Source organism: Vulpes lagopus, chromosome 2 (genome assembly GCF_018345385.1).
Source record: "Vulpes lagopus strain Blue_001 chromosome 2, ASM1834538v1, whole genome shotgun sequence".
Lineage (NCBI taxonomy): Eukaryota > Metazoa > Chordata > Mammalia > Carnivora > Canidae > Vulpes > Vulpes lagopus.
Window position 1 is genome coordinate 9,364,814 of NC_054825.1, and position 23,164 is coordinate 9,387,977.

The 23,164-nt window shown below is 50.2% G+C and overlaps 1 protein-coding gene across 1 annotated transcript in view; it reads right to left on the minus strand.

Annotated features, from left to right (window-relative positions):
• TACC2 (transforming acidic coiled-coil containing protein 2) overlaps positions 1-23,164 on the minus strand; it is a 219,079-nt gene that overhangs the window by 39,823 nt on the left and 156,092 nt on the right. Inside the window, exon 9 of the mRNA XM_041730819.1 lies at positions 8,970-9,106. Coding sequence (XP_041586753.1) covers positions 8,970-9,106 — 137 coding nt within the window. The remainder of the gene's footprint in view (positions 1-8,969; positions 9,107-23,164) is intronic.

The window sequence follows — 23,164 nt, forward strand, 5'->3', positions numbered from 1 at the left end:
CATGTCCTACCTGCTACTTTGTCCCTGTCCCTAGGCCAGGCGTCCCCTGTAATCTCTCCCTCCAGCTCTGCCTGCCACGCTCCTCTTCTTGGCCTTTCCTCTGATCCATTCCCTCTCTCTTTGCTGCTCTTCTTCCCAGCTTCCTCACCCCCACAGCCCCTGCCGGCCACAGAGGCTGCTCCTTATTTCGAAGCACACCGTGCATGCTCCACTTGTTGGCCACGAGATGCTCCATCACCTCTGGACCCCACCGCTCCGGGGGATCTGCCCAGCCTGGCCTTGGCTTGGCTACCCTGGGCTCTGCCCACACCAGGTGGTGCCTTTCATGCATTTCCAGCTCACAGCTGTCCGGGCAGTCGGGACGCCAGAAAATGATTGGCTGGACATCCAGCAATATGTCACTGAACAAAGGAGGGCAAATGTTACAAAGAGGTCCACAGAAGAAGGGACTGGAGAGTTGGCACAGGTGCGGCCCGGGACGGAGTCATGCCCCCAAACATCCACCCCATGCCCGGGTGGGAAGCTGCCAGATAAAAGAGAGGATGTTCAGATAAATTTGAATTTCAGATCATTGAAAAAGGGCTTTAGTATAAACACGTCTTGGTAATTCCTTGTTTATCTGGGATTCAGATTTAACTGGGCACCTTATATTTTTTATATACTGAATCTGGCAGCCTCATCCCAACAAATGAACAGGGTTTGGAAAACGCTCTGCTAAACCTGAACTGGCCTCTTGCTGTACATTTTCTCAGAGCAATTCACGCTCACTATTGCAAACGCCCAAGTGGTATTTGCGCGGTGCTTCCCAACTTTGCTCACGAGCAGATACTTCTCTTGGAGCACCTGGCGGAGAAATCCCAGTGGAGGAAGTGCCACCCGGGAGAAGATGACACAAACGAAGTCCAAGCCTCCTGAGTTCAGGAACTGGTCTGATTCACCTTAGCTCTCCCTTGGACTCGTCACACTTTCTCTTGCAATAAGCACCTCTAGAACTGAAGGCACCGTCTGGAAGCACATCTATTCGTGGTTCTAAACCGTCCCGTCTCTCCTGCACCCTATGCTACCCAGGCCCTACTTGGAGCTGGTGTCTTGCAAGACAGGCCCTTTTAAAGCCTCATGGCTCCTTCTACCAAATGACTCCTCTCTCACCTGAAAAACATTCCTGCCTCCTCCCTGCCTCAAAAGAAGAAGTCTCCTCCCTGCTTCCTTCTAAAACCAACTCCCTTTCTATCTTCCGGGGCCTGGCACTGTCAACCCACCCATCACAGCACAGGGGGGCCAGAAGGACCCAAGGACCCAGGGGAACAGCTGCCTTCACATGAGCCTCACAGGAAGGGAAGGAGCCTCACCCATCCCATCGTTTCCAAAGCAAGGCTCACAATCGCCAGCCTCCTGTCTCTCCCGAGCCTTCCGAGGCCCTTCAGATGTCACTAGTTCCCTCAAATCATGCAACATGCAACCATCTGCTCACTTTTTGACCCAGAAGAAAAGCTCCCTGTCTGCTAAACACCCTTTCCTCTTCAGAACTGACATTCCCTAATTAAATCATCATGGACTAGGAAACCTGATCTTGCTGAAGAGTTTTTAGGCCTTGGCACTGCACTCTGTCGGGATGGTGGGTTCTCTGGGCCGGAGGCCTATGCTTTTCATGACAGGGTGTTAGGCAGCATTGCTGGCTTCCACCCACCAGATGCCATTGGCACCTCAACCCCAGCTGTGACAACCAAAAATGTTTTAGGGGCGCCTGGGTGGCTCAGTCAGTTAAGCATCTGCCTTTGGCTCAGGTCATGATCCCAGGGGTCCTGAGATTGAGCCCCACATTGGGCTCCCTGCTCAGCGGGAAGTCTGCTTCTTCTTTTCCCCCTCCCCAGCACGCGTGCATGCTCTCTCAAATACAAAAATAAAATCTAAAAAAAAAAAAAAAAACGCTTCTAAAAATTGCCAGATGTCCCCTGAGGGGCCACATCATCCCTGGCTGAGGACCGCTGTCTTACTGTGTGGTAGATGTGCTCGCTTCAGCAGCACATATACTTACTGTGTGTTAGTTAAGGTTATTCTACAGGGCCCATTACAGGGCTGGGAGGGCCCTTCAAAGTACTCTTCAGAGGAACCCTGGATACGGACCCGAGAAAAGGTCACTGCCACATGGGGGCCCTGAATTTCCAAAGCAAGTGTGGTCCGACTGGGTTCGCAGCCCCACCCACTGGGGTTCTAAATTCCACACACCACATCTGCATGAAGACAATCTGTTCATTCATTCACTCCATGAATAAGCTGGGTGCCTCCCATGTATCAGCCACTGTGGGGGTGCAGTGGACATAGAGGTGAGGAAAGACGAGACCCCAGATGGATCCATCTACCCCATCAGTGCAGACCTGGGCAATGCTTGTCCTGGCTCCAGGTTTGGGCTCAGTCTGATGACACAATGAGCATCCCTGGTTCAGCCAATGCAGGTTTGCTTGGCAGAAAGGGGGGATTTCCAGGGACATCAGTCAGCAGAAGACACCATGACCAAGTGCCACAGATGGGGTGGGGGGAAATAGCAGACATTTATTGTCTCATAGTCTGGATGCTGAAGTCCAAGGTCAAGGTGTCAACAGATTTGCTTTCTCCTGAGGCCTTTCGTTGGCTTGCAGATGGCCCTCTCCTCTGTGTCCCCACATGGCCTTTCCTCTGTGGGCCCCCAGGGCTCATCCCTGGGGCCCTTTCCTCTTCTTACAGGGACACCAGTTCTAATGGATCAGGGCCCCACCCTTCCAACCTCATTTACTCTTAAACATCTCTGTAAAGGTCCTACCTTCAATACAATCACACTGGGGCTTAGGGCTTCAACAACTGAACTTGGGAGAACACAATGTCCTCTGCAACACCAGTGGAGGGCAGTAAAACCCCCAAACTAAGGTTAAAAACAAATGTGTTTGGAAAGGAGGGAATTCCAAGCAAAAACAGAAAGGCACTGAGGGGTGTCTCTACCCCACGGACATCACCTTACCATCCCCCAAGGCCACATTCCCTAGCCCTGCAGGACTGCTTCTCCCTGGAGTGCTTAATGCCAGCTTTGCTGGTGCTTCTCTCTCTCCCACTCACCACTACCCACCCCCCAACTTTGGGCAGAGATCCATGGGCCCAGAGGACCAAACGTGTCAACACGTGGCACCCCAGTGCTCCCAGACTCTCACCTTCAACCAGCAGATCAATGTGAATGGCTCTCATAGACAGGGGACATAACTTCACATCTTCTAAGTACATGAGTAATAATCTATTACGATTAATGTTTATTCTGGAAAAGGTCTCCATTTTAAGTAGGCTAATGAGATCCAAATGGAGCATTATTGGTCTTTAGGTGGCATTTTACTGGTAGCTGCGGGCTCGGAGCAAATCCATGATGAATGCAGCACTTCCCAAACTTGCCTATCCTGAGACACATCCCCAGGCAGTATGGCACAGCTGGGGTGAGGACTCCGAACCCCCATTTCTCACGGGTGCTACAGGCCGCCCATGAGCAGGGAAGTCTGGGGGCTGGGCTGGCTCACCGCACCTGCTCCCTATCAGGACCTGAAAACCTCCAGGGGCAACAATTTAATATCTGGCCACAGAAATGGTTTGGAGGAGGAGCCTGGATTGGCTTCGATTGACCTTTGAGGTGAGTTCTGATTGCCTGCAGGGATTTTGCCTGGAGATAGGGGGCATCAGGAGGGTGGGAGTGGCAGCAGGGGCGGTCCCTGTGTGCCCACCCTCCCATATTGTCACCAAGCCCAGAAAGGGCCAACAAGAGAGGCAGGAGGCCCATGAGAAGCCAGCTGCTCCTCCAGACCAGAAGGGCCTTCAGATTCTCACAGACACCCTGCTGGGTCCTGAGGACCACTCGGCCCAACCCACTGGGTCTGTGCCCACTGCCTCCTGGACGCCTGCCCTGATCTCGCACGTCTATCTTCTCAAACCTTCCTTCAAATGTCAAAATCTGAAGATGGAGCAGCGCGGCCCGAGGCACTGTGGGGAGTGACAAGTATTAACCAGGGTGTCTTTGCTTAGAGATGGAAGTTCTCTACGCAAACCAGCTCATTCCTACCAGAGCCCACCGTGTGAGCAGCCAAATGAAGCCGCCCCAGTTAGGATGGGAGAACATAAAAGGGACCTTGCCAGGTGGAGCAAAGAGTGACATCTCCCCAGGGGCACCAGGAGCACCGTGGGGGCTGGAGCGTGCAGTCCTGCTGCAGGGCAGCGTGCAAAGCCTTGGGCTGGGTGCCAGCTCCACCTGGGGCACACTGAATGTCCCTTCTCCCCTGCCCCGCTGACTGCTGCCTCCTTCTGCATCCTCCGGGCCAGAGCTCGACGGCTTCCTCCCCCGACCCCACGTCCTGCCCCGGCTCTTCCCACGCAGGGCTGCCCGCCAGGCGGGCCACTGTCCACCCCTGGCCAGGCCCCAGGGAAGCACCGGGCTGTCTTCCCGTTGACAAACTCCGTGCTTCTCACTCCTGGGAGGCAGGGAGAGGCACCACCAGCAGGGGTGACTCTGACAGTGGCCACTCTGCTCTTTCAGCCTGTGTTCCCAGACTTCCCCCCACCTCCCACCTCCCACCTCCCCTCCACGTCACAGGGGGCACGAAACCAGCAGTTCTGGAAGCGCGCTTTCTCTATGAGCTAAAGAAGACAGCATCGCGATGGATCACTAGGACACCACACGCCCCAGTGCTGACTCCAGCCGAGTCAGTGCTCACGGGCCCCAGGTGACACAGACCCTGGCTCTGCCACTGCTCAGCTGGCTGACCCTGGCCAAAGCTCCATAACCTGTGCCTCACTGTCACCGTCCCCAAAACCACCTCGCAGAGGTGGCATAAATCAGACTCATCCTTCTAACAGTACCTGCTGCAAGGAAAACATGCACAAATGTGACCTGTTGTTCTAGCTGTAGCAGGACAACAGTCCCAGGGCCCAGCTCATCCTCTGTCCTGGGAGGAAAGGAGCTACCCACCTGGGTATGTGGGGCCCATGAGCATCGTGAAATCCTTGTGCACCTCGCGGGGCCATCAGGGGCCACTGAGCGGGGCTCAGAGAGCAGTCAGTTCCCCCAGGAAGGTCATTAAGGGAAATCAGTGCTCGCTCGGAGGCTCAGAGCCCCTCCAGATTCTTGGTGTGCCCACCCTCCTCCTGCAGGTGACCCCTCTGAGCCTCAGCTGAAAACCAGGCATTCTCGTGAGGATAAAAAGTGAGAACCACTTAAGCTCCCAACACAGGGCACAGCTCTACCAGGACACGGCAACCCTTGTGCATGTGACAATGACACCCACTCCCTGTACCCCTGCCCCAGGGAAGGGTGGGAAGGCCCTCACCTGGCTGGGTTCCTGGATGCCTTCCTATCTCTCTGTAGGGGCACCCCTGCCCTGCAGACTCAGGGGAGAGGAAGGCAAGTGACAATGTGTATGGAGACATGGTCCCCTAGGGGGACAGAAGCCACTGGGTGTGCTGAGCTCCCTTCTGAGTCCCTCTAAAGACACTGGCCATGAACAACCAACCATGTGGAACACAATCAGTGCCTCAGCAAAGGCCACCCTTCCCCTGGGGCAGAGAGGAAAGGTCTAGAGCACGCAGGGCAGTGTCTCCAGTCACCTCCAAGGCCCCAACACAGGCCTTCCTGGGCAGTCTCCCAGCGAGGGGAAGAAAATAGGCTTCACCGCAGGGGAAGCAATGTCCCCCGGAGGGAGGGCAACCATCGAAGGAGCCCACCTCTGGTATCACAAAACCAGGCTCAGCTCACTGACCATCTGCTTGCTGCCCACCTCACAACTGCTTGTCCATCCTCTGCCTCGGGGTACCTTAATGCACCAGCTCACTTCACCTGCTGAGAGCAGCCTGGTTTCCCAATGGAAAGGAGTCAAGAGGTCTGGGTTCTGATCCCAGCACCCCTCATGTGCTGTGAGATGGAAGGCGAGGTCTGGAATCTCCACATCCCACTGGGGGAGCAGGTGATGTTACCCAGGGATGCTGTGAGCACAGGGGGATGATTCTGGGCTGAGCTGGTATGAAACTCAAAGAGAACCCAGCACAGGCCTGGCACGCAGTGGACACTTAAATGGGAGCTATTCCTTATTTCTACGTATGCCTCACACTGGCCACCATACAGCAGCCACACACTGTGATCTCAGAACCAGGGAAGGCCAGAAAGGGAAGGAGGACCCCGGGGGGCTGGCAGGCTGCCCTCTTCATTTTACGGGTAAGAGAAAACCGGGCTCAGACAAGCTGCATCCTGGCCCGGTCCAGCCTAGATGAAGGGCATCCCCCCATCCTCCTGTCCCCAGGGCCACATACATGCTGGCAGGACTCAAGGTAAGGCCACTGTCTGATTGCTTCCCACCATGTGGGTTTCTAGGAGAGCAAATCAGGTCTTTATTCACAGCCAAGGGTCTAATCTATCATTTCATGTGGCTCTTCTGGCACCTTTAGCAATATCCCAGGCACTTTGCAGAGGAAAACCAAACAATAGGTATCTCCCTCGGTGCCCTTTCTTTCCTGCAGTTCTCCGAAGGAACCTTTCTCCCCCTCTAGCCACCTCTGAAAGCAGGCACACCCGCCTACTCACGCCTCTGCTGTGCCCCACGCTGTCTGCAGAATGGACGAGCAGACTTTTCTAACAAGTGCAGCAAATCAAACAGATCTTTGTACAGCCCAAGCCAGGGGGGCTCTAAGCAGTCACGATCCCAACCGTAAGAGTCCTCATTATGTAAGCGGTTTATATTTAGCTTCATTGGAGTTTTCCAAGAAAGAGAAGCAGAAAATCCCTGTTCAAAGACTCCAACTGATGTCGTGAAAAGTTCTGTGGGGCTGTGGCTCGTGGCAATTACCAGCTCCAACCCCTTCGGGGTGGCGGTTGTCTCTCAATCTCCTGTGATGCTCATTCTTTCCGAAGCTGCTGTCCTAAGAAAGAGGCCGGTGCTGTGCGTGTTTGTTTTTAAGAATGGAGATTGTTCTTTGCTTTGTTGAAAAGCAAGTCAGGCAAAAGGAACAACGACAGGCCACAGGAAAGAACAGAAGCACCAAATCATCCCCAGATGCTCCCAGGATGAGTGGCTGGAAATTCTAGAAGGTGCGCATCAGCTCACATCCTTCCCTGTGCATGCACTTCCGTGGAGCAGGTGGATGGACCCTACACTGTAACACACCATCATCTTCTTCTCAATTCTTTCCTAAAGTATCCCATGTGTGGGCATGAACTTGTACACACAAGAAAGGATAGTTTACTTCCAATCACATGTTTGCTCTAGGGCTTACAATCTAAGGGTGATTTTTTTTTTTTGCAGTATTATAGGAAATGAATTTTTAGATGTTTCATAATATGGAATTAAAAATGGGAACGCTAAAAAACTCTCAGCAGTCCTTCTGGCTCCTTCTCTACTTTAAAACCAAATAAAAAAAATAAAAAATAAAACCAAATAAATTGCAATAATTCCCCTCTCAGGGCCCAGACCCCAGGCTAGCCATGCAGAATCAGATCCTACTAGCTGATGAGCTGTCAGAGATGGGAGAGTATGAAAATCGTATTTGTCAGACACCAGCGAAGACATCTACCCTCCCCAAAACTGGTCCTAACCCTTTTCCCCTGGACTGGGGAGCAAATCTGCTTAGGAATCGGCCCTAGAGTATCTACCCTTTCTAAAACAATGGCCTGTTTGAACCCAGGACAGGTGGAAAGAATTCTACCCATTTTTTTTGTAAAACCAATATCAAGGTCAAAATGTCATTTGACTTTACAGTTCCCCTGGCTTCTGGCCAGGGTAAGAGGATGAATGGAGGCCCAGCCATCAGCTTGCTCCTTCTCCTCCCTTACCTGGGGTGGCCTTGAGCACAGGTGTGTGGACACCCCACCTGTAGGTCTCGGCCCCATCCTTGGTTCCTCCAAGATACAAACATGGGTAAAGTCAACCTGGGAAGATGGGCCATGGGAAGGGGACCAGATGTGCCCAGGAAGTGGCTGCCCCTAGGAATCCAGAGTGTGGTCTAGGAGATTGGCCCTGCAGCCTCACCATGTAGAGAGGACTGTGGCTGGAGGAAAGTCAGAGTGGGGCCCTCTAAAATACACAACCCAATGCAGGAAGGTAGTGCAGGTCTAAGGACAGTACTACCCAGCCCCCTAATCAGCTGCTGGGCCATTTCTGGGACCACCTGGCCCTTGACCAGCCTTTAGAATCACTTCTGGGACCACCTGACCCCTGACCAGCCTGCAGGACCATTTCTGGCAGTCCCCATCTCCTTCCAGCTCTCATATTAAACTTCCATGCTGGGGGTAGTCCCACTCCTGCTGGTGTAACTGGAGGATGCACACACAAAACACAAGCCAGGTGAGCAGGCTGAGACTGGGGACCGAGATCTATCCCATCCCCTCCTACCTCGAGCAATCATACTTGAAAGGTAGGGAAAGGTCTGTGTTTTAAGTCACACTAGGGAGACAGGATGCTGGAAAGTGATATGAAATCAGGGGACTTGTGGTTAATGAGGGATAAATGAACCATCCTGCATGGGTTTGGGTATCTCTGGCTTTCTCTTCTTTCCCATTTACTACATACCTCCATTCCCCAGCCCCTGGAGGCTATGGTCTTTACGCAAATGCAGGTTCATGTGGGCTGTCTAGAACTAGTGTTCTTATGGGAATCAAGGGCCAAATATTAGAACCCGAGATAGGATTCCACACAGAAACCTCCCAGACCCACTTGTCCCCTCAAACCCAATTCCGGATGCCAAGTGAAAGGTACCAGGACTAAATGAGTGGTTTCCCCACAGGCCAGCCCTAAACATCATCAAAGCAAACAGAATAATCCACTGCATCTGCTCACTCAGATACAGTGAGCAGAGCCCGGAGCAGAAAGACGCCAGTGGCTGGGGAGTGTCTAAGGAGCTCCAGTGGGTACCCCCCATCCAGCTGCCCTAGCCCAGGGCTGCTCCCAAGCTTCCCCGGGGGAGTACCTGACCTTGGTTACCTGGTTCTTCCAGGGGAGGCTGTGCGCTGATCTCAGGCTCTAGAGTGACTTCGGGGGGCGGCGGAGGTGGGGCTGGTGGAGCTTTGACAGGAGTCGTGGACTCGGGAGTCTCAAATGCTTCTTCAGAGTCAGAACTCCTGATGGAGAGAGAAGGAGAAACGCACAGGATTAGGCAGGGGCCAGGGCTGAGTCTGCTCTGAGGGGCCGGGGGCCAGCGCTGCTGAGGCTGTGTGACCCTCTGACCCCTACCCGGGACGGCGAGATCCAGGCTTGTTGCCCAATTTAACTGTTCAAGGAAAGATGTGAGGAAAGTCATTTCCCAGCATGATTCCCAAGAGGGAATCTCATTATCACCAGCTTTGTTCCCAAATGATGTATGCTTTGAACTTAGCCCCGTGAGAAATACATATTTCTGGCCTCAGTGACAAATACAAACACAAGGGAACCTTTGATCAACTCTGGCACCAATTCAGTCAAACTGATATTCCCAGAACACATTACGATGCCATGGTTCCAACACATCATAGGGTCCATACTCCATGAAACCAAATTTCATATGGTCTCTCCCCCCATCATTCTCTCCCCTGCCCTTCCTTCCCAGAGCTTCTCATAACTTATTCTAGATTTATTCACTTCCTCATTGTGTTATCTTTCTCATCTACTGAGCTCCAAGGCCATGAGGGCAAGCCTTATTTATCACAGCATCTCTGAGCCTAAGCCAGGAGGCAATGAATAAATATCTGTTGAATGAATGAATGAACGAACGAACAAAAGTAAGCTGACAAGCCAGCTCACTGGAGGATGTACCAGACCAAGACATAAAACCCAGCCTGCTGACCTCACTGATAACGATAATAACCGTTGCCGCTCTGCTGGAAGGTCTGCTCTCAAGGAAGATTCTTCATCCAGGGAACTGGACCAAACTTCCACACCAAGGACATCCCACTCAGAAATAAGAGGGAGGCTGCTCAATAAACTAAAGCCTTGTCCTGGACTCTAGAAAACCCAGAGCAGATAGCCCTTCTCCATCATCCTGCTTCTCCCAGGGGCTCAATTTTGAGCCAAAAAGAATGAGACCTCTGGAGCCAAGCATGTGTCCTCAGGCTGCAGGGGCAGCTCCTCCCTTGCCCAAGATGCCCTGAACCAACCTCACTCTGAGGATGCCAGAGTGCGAGCCGCAGCAGCAGCATCCCCTGGGCTGATTCCCACCTCGAGATATCGTAGAGAGACTAAAATGCCATTTATTCATTTGCAACAGGGAAGGTAATCATCAAGAGGGTGGATACTCAGGACTGCTGCTGGCAAAAGTGACCCAGCAGACAAATCTGGGTGAAGACACACAATCAGAGGGTGACGAACCAGGTGAGTCTAGAGCATGAAATGCTCACGTTGCTGAGCTCATGCTGCTGAGGGTCAATGGACTAGTGACCTCCACGCAGGACAGCATCTTCTAAAGACTATCTGCCAGCAGGCGGAGAGAACCAGGAACCAAGCCAATCTCCTCCACCGTCAGCCAGCACAGGAAAAAGGAGCCATCCAGCGAGTTTTCCTTCAGAAAAATCTACACATTGACGTTTTTTACAACTTGTCAGTGACTCATTTTATCAGCGCCAAAGACCCCACCCCCAAGAACCCTGGCTCCTCCAACCAGCCACAAGGCCCTCCAGGGACCCAAAGAGACAGAACAGAAACCTCAGAGCTGCTTTTGACGAGATCCAATGAGCTGAAGCTTGCACGCTATCAAGTTTCACGCGTAAAGACTGAACCCACACAAACAGGATGGGGGCCAGCTGACGTTTTACAAACACACATTAATATCAAAGGCCTTAGCTTTTGTCTGGGGGACGTGAGGATACACACGTGGACGACAAGCAGATCAAGGTAGCGGAGTTTTGCAGGGCCTGTTCGCCAGCATGAAAAACACAAGGACGTCACTCACTGGAGTATCAAAGAGGAATAAGAGTTCGGGTCCCCCTGGATGTCACCCTGCCCCCGTCGCTGCCCACGTCGGGACAAGGCGCACGGAGCCAACTTGCCTCTTTCCAGAGCTTCCTTGGAGGGCCATCAGGCTGGAGTCTCCACTGCTGGTCACCGCAGTCCACATCCACTGGGCCCATTCCACCAAGGGCCACATCCGCCAGGTCGCAAAAGCCATCTCTGCCGAAGGACAGCCTCTGTCCCGTGAGGTCCCACCCCTGATCCCCTTGCCGTACCCCTGGGATCTAAATGTGTCCAAGATGTCAGGAGGAAGTTAGCCACACTGCCGGCCACGGACGCGGTGAGCTGCTCCAGCGTGCGGTGGAGGCACGGAGCGAACGGCTGCGCTCTTCCCGGGGCTTCTGCAGCCCTGGGCCCTGGCGACGTGCGGCTTTAGAGCACAAAGGACCCCTGCTCTTTCCCAACAGCACAAGCAAGCGACAGGGAGGGCCGGATGCTCTCGGGTCCGAGCTGCTGAATTCCAATGAGGTCTCCCCTGCTGCAGCTGCCCGGCCGGTGCACCTGCTCAGAAGGAGCCACATTCACCGCGGCCCTGCGCGGGCGGGAGAGGGCACACCAAGCCCCTTTGTGGTCCCTTGCCTGTTTACCACGAACCACTTCTGCATCAAAACACCACGGGCGACCGTGGACCACAGGAATGGCATTTACTTCCGGTGATGCCCGCGTGGTGTTCACATTTCCGCTCCCTCTCCCAGGAGCAGAGAGCAAGTTAATTAGAGGAGGCGGATGGCAGCTTTTTTAATTAGCTCTTTTCCCCCTGTTCAGTTTCCCAGAGGGCTCAAAAACATTTCCAAGAGCAGGGATTTCTGCAGTCCACCCACAAAGAGCCTGTACATAAAAATAAAGCAGCACTTTGGAGTCCCAATGCATAAAAGCAGCTCCCCTCGGCTGTTTGATTTTTTTTTTCCTACTAGAAAAAAATAAGTACAATAAATTATTCTGTTAAGGCTCCATGCACTTTCAAAATGAAAGAAAGGGAAATTAATTTGCCGCAAAGATGCATCAGAAAGAATGTGCCACTCCAGTCCGCTAAAACGTCTCTAAATTAGAGGCAAATGCATTTACCAGGATATGCATACACGATATTCTCTACACAAGGTAATATGGAAATACATGCAAATAAAATAAGATGTATGTCTTTCCATAAAAGATAGCTCTTAATGACCAGTCATGAAATATGAGGACTTTAATTCCTAGCATGAAAAGCTTTATCATAGTTATATGCTGAGCTGTTCCGTTCTGTGTCAGGCACCGGGCTAGGCCCATTTGTACCTTTCTCTGTAATCTCGAAAAACAGCCTGCCTGCTGGAGAACAGGCCCATTTTCCAGATGGCATAACAATGGCTTAGGGAAGCAAATTACTTTGCCCTTGGCCATCTAGTTAGCAAGCACTGGAAGTTGGGCTCAAATCCAGAACTGTCTGCTTATAAAATCTGCCCTCTTTTTACTGTATCAGTGGTTTCCAAACATTTTCGACAGTAGAACTCTTCTTCCAAATGAATCCTATGCACTGAGAAAAGCAGGATTTCATTTATTTTATAAGCTCAATTTAGAAGATATTCTTATGACAAAGTCCATCACTGGGAACAATAAAGCCATCTTGACAAACTTGATAACTTGACACCAGGGGTTTGGATGCCAGCGGCAGCCTGGGATCTGCTAACTGCTCCCCAGGTTGCACATTACCAGGCAGAGTCCTGATGCAGACTGATGAGTGATTGCAAACAGCACCTGTTTCTTAACAGTTTGTCCTGTGATCACGGATATTCTTTAATAAGGCAGACAGCGCCAAACAGCTACCTGACAGTACAAAACCAAATTAATCCATTGGCACAAGGCAATATGCTGGTGGTATCCAAGGCGACACAGTATGGTGGATCCAGAATGGAAGGAAAGATAGAAACACGTAACCCCAAGTGTGCCTGGGTAGCTCAGTGGTTGAGCGTCTGCTTTTGGCTCAGGGCATGATCCCCAGGTCCTGGGATCGAGTCCCGCATTGGGCTCCTTGTAGGGAGCCTGCCTCCTCCTCTGCTTATATCTCTGCCTCTCTGTGTCTCTCATGAATAAATAAAATCTTAAAAAAGAGAGAGAGAGAGAGAGAGAGAGAGAGAGGAAGAAACATGTAACCCAACACCAAGTACAGAGAGACTGTGTTAGCCACCGAAACCAAACCTGCCAAGCTCCCCAGGTGTGTGTCAACAAAGTTTTAAAGTATTGTTTCAAATATTTCCTCGGATTTCAGAGAATATATAGTTCTGAGGTCCCACTGAGCAGAGTCTGAAAACCTCTGCTTCACACAATGAAGAAATCAGCCCCTCCACAGATGACACACTGTGTTAAAATACAGCACTTTGTGGAAACTGTCCCCAAAGCAAGACAGCTGGCAAAATGTAGGACCCCAGGGCTGTTGTGCTATCTTTTTGGTTTACTTTCAATATTTTCATGTTTTACTTCTATGAACTGTAACAACAAAATAGTATAAGATCAGCACCCACACAAATACATCAATGTAAGTTAGCACAACACATGATAAAATTAGCATAATATGATATGATCACACACATATATGTATATACACAAAAGCATGTGTGAATGTGTATGTGTATAAATAAAACATAGGTATCTCCTTTTTTTTAAGCTTATTTATTTATAATCTCTACACCCAACATGGGGTTCAAACTCCAGACCCCAAGATCAAGAGTCACATGCTCTACCGACTGAGTCAGCCAGGGGCCCCAAAACATGGGTATCTCTCACTAAAGAGGTGCTATAAATGTTGTTTTTTGGCTTCTCACTAAGCAGTTACATTTTGCTCAAGTCTTACAGGAGGTAATTCAAGGGCTTGGGAAAGTAAATCTCAAATATCACAGAATGAATTTTCCAACCCTGAAGATGGGAGAAAAATTCTCATTCCAACATGCTTATCATGTCCTTTTTTTTTTAAGATTTTATTTTTATTTATTCATGAGACAGAGAGAGAGGCAGAGACACAGGCAGAGGGAGAAGCAGGCTCCATGCAGGGAGCCCAATGTGGGACTCGATCCCAGGACCCCAGGATCATGCCCTGAGCCAAAGGCAGATGCTCAATCACTGAGCCACCCAGGCATCTCTCATCACATCCTTCTAAACAAGCAAGGGAACTGAGGCCAGGGGAGCTGCGGTGACTTCCCAAGGTAACCAGCTCGTTTTGGCAGAGCCTTGGCTGGACCTTCAATAGAACCGGCCTGTTTTCATTACACACTGTGTCCAAGTATGAGCCTCCCCCATCGTAACTGCAGTGCCCTGCCACCTAACTGCAGTTTCCCTGCCAGGATATCTAAAGTTACCTCTACTGAAGTGCTATCTCGTTATCAAGAAATAGTTCATTCTTCTTTCTTTCAAAGATTTTATCTATTTATTTATTTTAGAGGCAGGGGGAAAAAGAAGAGAGCAGGAGCTGGGGGAGGGGAGGATGGAGAGGGAGAGGGAGAACTCCTTGCTGAGCGTGGAGGCCCATGGGGGACCTGATCCCATGGCCCCCAGATCATGATCCAAGCCAAAACCAAGAGTCGGATGCTCAACTGACTGAGCCACCCAGATGCCCCAAGAAATAGCTAAAGGGAAGTTATCTACCTAGAAAGTTATCTATTTCTATGGCAATTTCTCAGAATTCTAGTGAAAGTGAGCCTGGGGATAGAGATCTTGGAACCACCCCCCAAGAGTGAAAGTGCAGGCACTCTAGAGGCAGGGGGGCTTCCCATGACATAAGCCCCACCCTCTCAGGTACCCCTGGAGGGCCCACCTGAGCAAGAGGTAAGTGGCCCTCAGGCCTCCTTCCCTTTGAGACCAAACCCAGAGAGAGGTGACAGTGCTGGCCCAAAGTTCTACGCTTTGGCTCACACCCTCCAGGCTGAAAGACACCTGCCATTCCTGAAGAGAGAGAGACCCTCCAGAAACAACACAGAGCTCTGGACAGATCAGACCATCTCCCTCATCTCTGCATCTAAGAGTTTGATGGATTTGTGCAAGAAATTGTCCTGCACTAAATTCTATCAAATTCTATCGAAATACACCACGTTGGACAGCCTTGTCAAGAAATGCGACAGTCCCTGTCGCAACACATGTGCATACTCTCGCACGCACACCCACACACACTTCCCTCCTCCCTAAAGCAGCTTGACCAGACTGGTCATTTTGGGGGGGGGGGGGTTGGCCGAAAAGTCTCTTTCACTTCAAATTGCCCATCAGGCAGAGAGGAAAGGAACCTTCTCTGCAATATCGCTCTTCGACATTTAGGTCAAGGGAGAATGTCATTGCAACAGGACCAAATGCTAAGACATTTCTTGGATTGTCGGTGACCAAGGAGGCCATGGTCAGATGCCATCTTCCATGAATACAGAGCTCGTTCTGGCAAGCCAGGTTGCTAGAGTTTTCCAGGCTGATGCTCCAGGAAAGAACCAAAGCAGATGACAGCACACTTCTCCCAAGATTCCCGGCACCTAGCATCTGTCGGGTTGCTATGGCAGGTCCCATTTTCAGATTCAAGTAGCTAGCACTTGGGGGCCACTTGGAGATACCATCGGGGGTCCAGGGGCACCAGCAGTCGACACACTGGCCGCTTCTAGGCTAGGTGGCATCTCAGGGAGGGAAGCGGCCTGGTGAAGGCTAAGAGCACACACAAATAAGCAACCCACCCAGATCCAATGGAAGATGGGAGACAGAATTTCCCCCAAGGCAATGAGCACCTGCCATAGAATTCCTTCCAAGGACGTCACTCACTGTAAGTGGGTGAACTCAAGCAAGTCCCCTGACCGCCTGGGCCCTTGGATTACTTGTCCAATAAGGGGAAAAATAACTGTAAGGATAATCCCTTCCCCTGATTACTGCCGCTCTGATTCTGCCCGTGGCCTCCAGCCACTAGGAAGCTGGGGAAATGTGATCTGCTAGCAAGCTAAGTCTCCTATTTTATTTAGTCACAGCTACAGATCTGGGCATGAAGGAGAATCTGGAGCCTACACACTACGTGGGACGGCTGTCCTGCCAGGCCGCCTGTGAACAGAAGTACGTCCCGCAGGACACCGGGCCTCTCAGGGTGACCCTGATCGTCATCCTTCCCTTGAGGTGCACACAGCCCACAAACCCCAGCGGCAGGGGGGAGTGTTTCCAGAATGGAGGAGGCTCGGTGTGGCGTCGTGCATGTCTGGGTGCACACAAACATGGGCCCAACGCAACATCCCTACACACATTTCGTTCTGCAACCGCCTAATCTGCAACAACACCAGGCACTTAGCCGAAGAGACGCTCCAGTGGCTGAGTGCTTTAGGGCAGGCAGGGTAGAAAGAAGGCTGAGCCAGCAGCCCCGCGCTCCTGATGCCACCTGTTTGCAACGGGATCCTGGAGAAATGCCAGAATGCCAATCAAGTCTCAGGACTTGACAAAGAAAGGGACTCGACTGCCTCTTAATGCCCTTGCCTTCTGCAACGATATCTCCGAAATCTCATCTGTGTAGCTGAACTCCTTGCTTGGGTAACCTAAGCTGGAATCTTTAAAGTCAGATTCTTAAAAATCTAACCAGAAATAAGATATTTATAGACGTTAGCAAGAAAAGAAAAGAACACATGGAAATGAGAAAGACAGAAGAAGGAGCTTTCTACAGACTATCGTCAGGAGTCCTTCGCTTTTCTCTAGCGAGAACTCCAGAACACCCTACCTGGTCAGACTGTGAACAAGCAAACCAGCCAGCTAAGACTTCACCGGCGATCAAGGGAACACAAAAACGTCTCTGTTCAACTACGTGTGCTAAAGATTCGGCACTTTCCTTGATGAAAAGCTCTTCTGGTATTGTCTGACAACACACTTATCCTTCTTTTATATACTATTCTCGTAGCTTTGTGCAATGGACTGGATACGTGTGTCCCCAAAATTCATGTTGAAATCTTGTTCCCAGTGTGATGGATGTGATTTGAACCTGATCCGACCCTTGGATAAGGATAAGGATAAGGATAAGGATAAGGATAAGGATAAGGATAAGGATAAGGATAAGGATAAGAGGGGATCCCTGGGTGGCGCAGCGGTTTGGCGCCTGCCTTTGGCCCAGGGCGCGATCCTGGAGACCCGGGATCGAATCCCACATCGGGCTTCCGGTGCATGGAGCCTGCTTCTCCCTCTGCCTATGTCTCTGCCTCTCTCTCTCTCTCTCTGTGTGACTATCCTAAATAAAGAAAAATTAAAAAAAAAAATAATTTAAAAAATAATAAAAAAAAAAAAAAAAAAAAAAGGATAAGGATAAGGATACGAGTGTCCTTATAAAAGAAATCCCAGGGAACCGCCTTGCCAGGCTCTCACCAGACACCAAATCTGTTGATTGGGGATTCTCCAGCCTTCAGAACTGTGAGGAATAAATGTTTGTTGTTGAAGCTGCCCCACCTATGGCACTTTTGTTTAACCTAGCCTCAACAGACCAAGACAGTTTGGTACCTAGTTTCTGAAACCAAAACAAATCAGAACGGGCAGGGCAGACGGGTGTAGGGACAGCATCTATGAAGCCTGAGGATCTGTGAGACAGAAGGACCATAAAAGACGATGCAAGAACTCAGAAAGAGCGTAATGTCTGGTCACCCACTAGGGCAGGCTTCCCCAGCACCTGGCAAGTGCCAGACCCACCCCCAGCACCACACACTGTTGACGTGGGTGTGGTGGGTTCACGTGTATAGTCAGCAGAGCTCCAAGTTGAGTAATAAGTAGGAAAAAATAGCAAATTAAGGAATTATATATAGTATGAGCTTATTTGGGATATGACAATTATATAGAAACATAAATATACAGAAACATCCATGCACATTTACATAACAGACATATACCTGTGTAGAGACAGGAATATACGTGCACAGAGGCAACATAAGTGTTGTTTTTGTAATCAGAAAAGATATCTCAACACGAGTACACACTCGCTTTGCTACAGGGGAGGATGCCGGCCTGAAGAGGACAGGGCCCAGCCACGCTGCTGGGGATACCAGGGGCCTTCCCAGATCTGCTCATCATGCAAAGCCCAGGTTTCCAGAAGGCAAGGAATGGGCCTCGGCTGGGTCTGATTAGCTGGATTTTGTGCAGAGTAGCGTGGTGTAAGAGGAGCGGACCAGGGGTTTGGGGCAGGGGCAGCAGCTGGAATATAGCCTTCCTCCCTGCACAGCCCAGGGCAGACACACCTGCCTGGGGCCTGCCCTTTCAGGTGCTCCCACAACCAGCAGAAAGCACTCAACCCTGCCTCCTGGGCTCACCATGCACAAGCCACAAACGTCTGCTGTCAGGGTCCTTTCCCAGGCAGGACCTGGGCACCAGGTTGGGGGTGCCTCCCCCAGGGACTGCTCATCTCAGCCAACCTTACAGCTTGTTCTTCAGCCTCCTCACTTCTCTTCCCACCTGACCCCCACAACAGGCAAGGCATGGGGATACAGGGACATTGTTCCACGACAATCTCAGTAGGATTTGTCACCTGTTCTGAGCCAGGCACCTGGGCAGCCAAGTCAGACACACCAGCTCCCTGCTCTCAAGAAGCTCATGAGCATCCTTCTGGGACCCGAGGTTGACAATCCAAAGCCAAGGGGACCTGTGACTCATTGAGGGGCTAAAGAGTCCCACGGGGCAGAGCCGAGACAAGAGCACATGTCTTGTGCCCCTTGTCCCAAACCAAGTGGCTTCTTCTGTGACCCCAGGGCTCCTGCAAATGGCAGCTAGAGTCTGCAAACATTTGGGTGCCATCGGGTTTCCAAGGCATCCTCAGCTCTGGGGTGATGGATCAAACAATGGGGTTTCTGCATCTGGATTCATGATCCCCACCATGGGGGCACCTGCCAGGCCAGCCTGGATCCCCTATCCTCGGCCCTTTTCTCTCATGCTCTGCTGTCCCTTGCCATACCTTAGCCTGTCCCTCATTCAACCACCAAGGGCGTGTCCAAGTGGCCCCAGCCCTGCCCTCCTGACTACAACCACTTGAGGTTCCTGGAACCTACCTCAGGTGACAGGGGAGGTTGTGGACACCCAGACCCTTGGGGCCCCCCAACTGGCTCAGGCCAGCCCCTGAATTCTGCTACCCTCACTGACTCACACCTCAGAGGGCGACATGTCATCACAGGGTCAAGGGTGACGCAAGTGCTAACCAAGCTCAGAGCAGATTCTTTCCACTCAGCAGAACAAGGGTGGTTCTGGCCTTAGCATTCAGGGCTCCCAGGTTCTTTATGTCCAAAGCACCCTCACCTAAGTGTCTGTCTGTCTCCATATCTATTTCCGCGTGTCTCTGAGACTCTGAATTGGGCTGGGTTTCTATTTGTCCTAGAGTCTCTCAGTATTTGTCTCCCTCTCCTCTGCCCTCCCTTCCCCCAGTGTGTGTGTGTCTGTGTGTGTGTGTGCGCACATGCCCCCCCCCCCCCCCGCCGTTTCTCCAATCCCCCCCATCTCTGGTCAAAAGGAGGAAAAGCACATTTGGAAGCTGCCCTCCTAATCTGAATCCTGCTCTTTCCATCAACAATAAAAGCTCGTGTGTTTTGACTTTAAAATTCATCACTTAAAACTTCGCCTTTAGAGTAGTCCTTCAAAGATTTACAAATTTTTTTTTTGCAAATTATTATTAATAACAACAACAAAGGATTTGAGGACTTTCCTGCATCGGACATCAACACCCCTATACTCGTCTCTTCTTAATGTTTCAGCATGAATTCATTACTGAATCACGTTGAGGTCATTGCATTTAACATAAATATTTGACCCATGAACAACACAGGGGTTTGGAGCACCAACCATCCCCCCTACCCATGCAGTCAAAATCCAAGTATAACTTTTGACTCTCCAAAAACTTGACTACCAACAGTCTACTGTTGACCAAGTACCTTACTGGTAACATAAAGAGTTGATTATCATGTATTTTATATGTTACATGTATTATATACTGTATTCATACAAGAAAGTAAGCTAGAGAAAATATTATGAAAATCATAAAGAAGAGAAAGTATTGAAAAAAACACATATAAAAGTGGGGAAGAGAAAATATTACAGAAATCATAAGGAAGAGAAAGTATAGTTATAGCCCTGAACTGCAACAGAAAAAAAAACCCATATAAAAGTGGAGAAGAAAAAAATATTAAGGAAGAGAAAGTTATTTATAGCACTGAACTGCATCGGAAAAAAACCCATATAAAAGTGGAGAAAATATTAAGGAAATCATAAGGAAGAGAAAGTATATTTATAGCACTGAACTGCATTGGAAAAAAACCACATATAAATGGAGCCTCGCAGTGCAAGGGTCAACTGTATACACTTTACAGGCAGATTTCACCCAGTTTGCTAAAACCCCGAGCAGCCCCCTGTGAGATCCAAGCAGCTGGGATAACAAATCACAGCATCACATCCTCCTGCTGAGACTGCTGACCTTGAGTGAGCCTTCCCAGACCTGAAGCTTTCCTGATTTAAGAGTAGGTTCAGTCATTGTTATATTTCATTTATCTGAAAATCAGTAATTCCCCCGGCATTGCCCAGGGGTGATGCTCAGCCAATACCTCCCCCAGCTGGTCTCTGCGGATCAAAGACAAACTCTCCCGAACAATTCCTTCCCAGCTCTGCTAAATAAATGGCAACGTGTGGTCCACTGTGTGTCTCAATGATGACTTTGCCCCAGAAGCAAAATGTGGCAAACCTGGGCTGGGGATGGGATGCCTAGAACTCTTTAGGAAAAAGCCTGACATTTAGAAAGTTTTAAAAGCTCGTTTTCTACCAATGTCTGCAAACAGAGCTTTTGTACGAAAAGGGAGCACTTAAATCCTCTGTCCCTTTCCTTCCGATCTCTTGATGTGACCACTGATGTGACCACGAGGAAAAGAATGGCTTGTAAACAGCCTGCCAGTTGCAGAGAAGAAGTATTGTTCAATGCCTTGAAAACGTGCATTTCTCTTACGGCACTGCCTACTTCAGGATATTTTCACACCATTCTCTCATACATAATGCAGCCACATCGCTCAGTCTTTGACCCACTTATTAAAAAAATTCTAAACAGGGGGGCGCCTGAGTGGTGCAGTTGGCTAAGTGTCAGACTCCTGATTTCAGCTCAGGTCATGATCTCAGGGCTGTGGGATCAAGGCCTGGAGCCTGCTTGAGATTCTTCTGTCTCCCCTTCTGCCCCTCCTCCCCCAAATAAATAAATAAAATCTTTACTAATTTAAATGTTAATCTCATTCAGAAACATCCTCACAGAAACACTCATCATGTTTGGCCAGATAAAAAAAATTCTCAACCTGGGCACCTGGGTGGCCCAGTTGTTGAGCGTCTGCCTTCGGCTCAAGGCGTGACCCTGGGGTCCCAGGATCGAGTCCCACATCAGGCTCCCCACAGGGAGCCTGCCTCTCCCTCTGCCTGTGTCTTGCCTCTCTCTGTGTGTCTCACACATTTTTTTAAAAAATCTTTAAAAAAAAAATTCTGAACTGACAAAGTCTGAATTAAATCATGCTCTTCACATATAATATCTGAATTATCTGATTCTGAGAATTTTGTAGAAGGAAACAGCATGGTGTTCGTAAAAAATAAAAATAAAAACGAGCATTTATAGATCTGGCTCCAAATTTTGGACAGGTGCCTTAACACACCTTCCCTGGGCCCGTTTCCTCACCTTTGCAGAGGTAGGAACATGGACCACATGAGGCTGCTGAGAAGTGAGTCAATACTTGCACAATCAGGCATTGAGAAGGTGCTGACTGGCTCCAGTCGTTAGTAAGTTAAAATCCTACAACTAAGATTCCTGTATTCCTCGCCTGAACCTAATCAGAGAAACATAAAGCACGGTCCTATTTTCTTTAAAGCCCCCTGTAGCCAGAGGACAGTTATACCAAGGATTCATGGGTTTACAGAGCAGTGAGAAGAGAATGTGATTTTCTTGCTCTTCCCACACACCCAACACACTCTCCTACCCTCAGCTCATGCTCTTTTTCTCACACACACACACACACACACACACACACACACACACGCTGCTAAAATGGCTGTGGGCGAGGAATTGTAAAATCAAGCAATAAATTTCACTCGAATATTTACTGAATTAATTCACAGCCACTCTGACAAATTGTAATCAGCAAAGTAGAAGGAGTGCTGGCTCGGTTCGTTCTGGGCTCTGGGGTGCAGAGAGAGTTTTTCTCTCTCTGGCGTACCCTAAAAGGAAGACAGACATGAAGACGGACATGAAGAAGGAAGGAGGGGCCCGTCCTCGCAGAGCCGGGGAAAGAAGGTTCCAGGCCGAGAAACTGGTGAAGAGCCCATGGATGGGAAGGAGCTTGCCAGGTGCAAAGGGTGGGCTGAGTGATGGGCCCTGGGGAGGAGGGCCCGGAGCAGAAAGTCTGCCCTGAGAAGCTGGAAGGCCTGCAGAGGGCTTCCCACGGGGGAGGACTCTGTGAAGGCCACCGTGAGTGCTCTGATGACGGCAGCAGGGTGGCAGCGGGGGCAGAGGGAGAGCCCATCACAACAGGGAGGAGACTGAGTCCAGAGACAGAAGGTGGGGCCGAGCACTAGACTGACTGGCAGCCAAGGTGAGGAGTGGTCGGACTCGAGACCCACGTGGAAGGTGGAGGAAAAAGCTGAGATCCCAAGTGTGCTTTTGAAAAGTTTGGGCTAAAATAAGCATTTACTTTTACTGTCACCATCACTGATACAAGAAAGAAGACTGTTCTTCGTAGGGCGCCTGGGTGGCTCAGTCTTGGTTAAGCACCTGCCTTCAGCTCAGGTCATGATCCTGGGGTCCTGGGATCGAGCCCTCTGTCGGGCTCCCTGCTCAGAGGAGAATTTGCTTCTCCCCTCTCCTCCTCCCCCTGCTTGTGCTATCTCTCTCTCTCTCCCTCTCTCAAATAAATAAAATCTTTTAAAAAGGAAGAAAGAAAGAAAAAAAAGAAAGAAGATAGTTTTTCTTGACCCCAAGAGACCCTGAATCATCTCTTACACCGGTGGATTTAATAACAAAAGTATGAGAGCCATAATCAGTGGTTTGAATATGACAAGGCTGATAAGTAACCTCAGATTTCAATTACACATAACAAAGCTCCAATGAACGATACAATTTCCCACATCAAACGGGCAAACCATCTCAAGGTTAAGGGTTTTGTGACAATAACCCAATTGAGTTAAAATAGACTCTCAGAGCTGACCTTCCTGCCACTATACCACTCAATTTGATGATGAAAGGGTCAGAA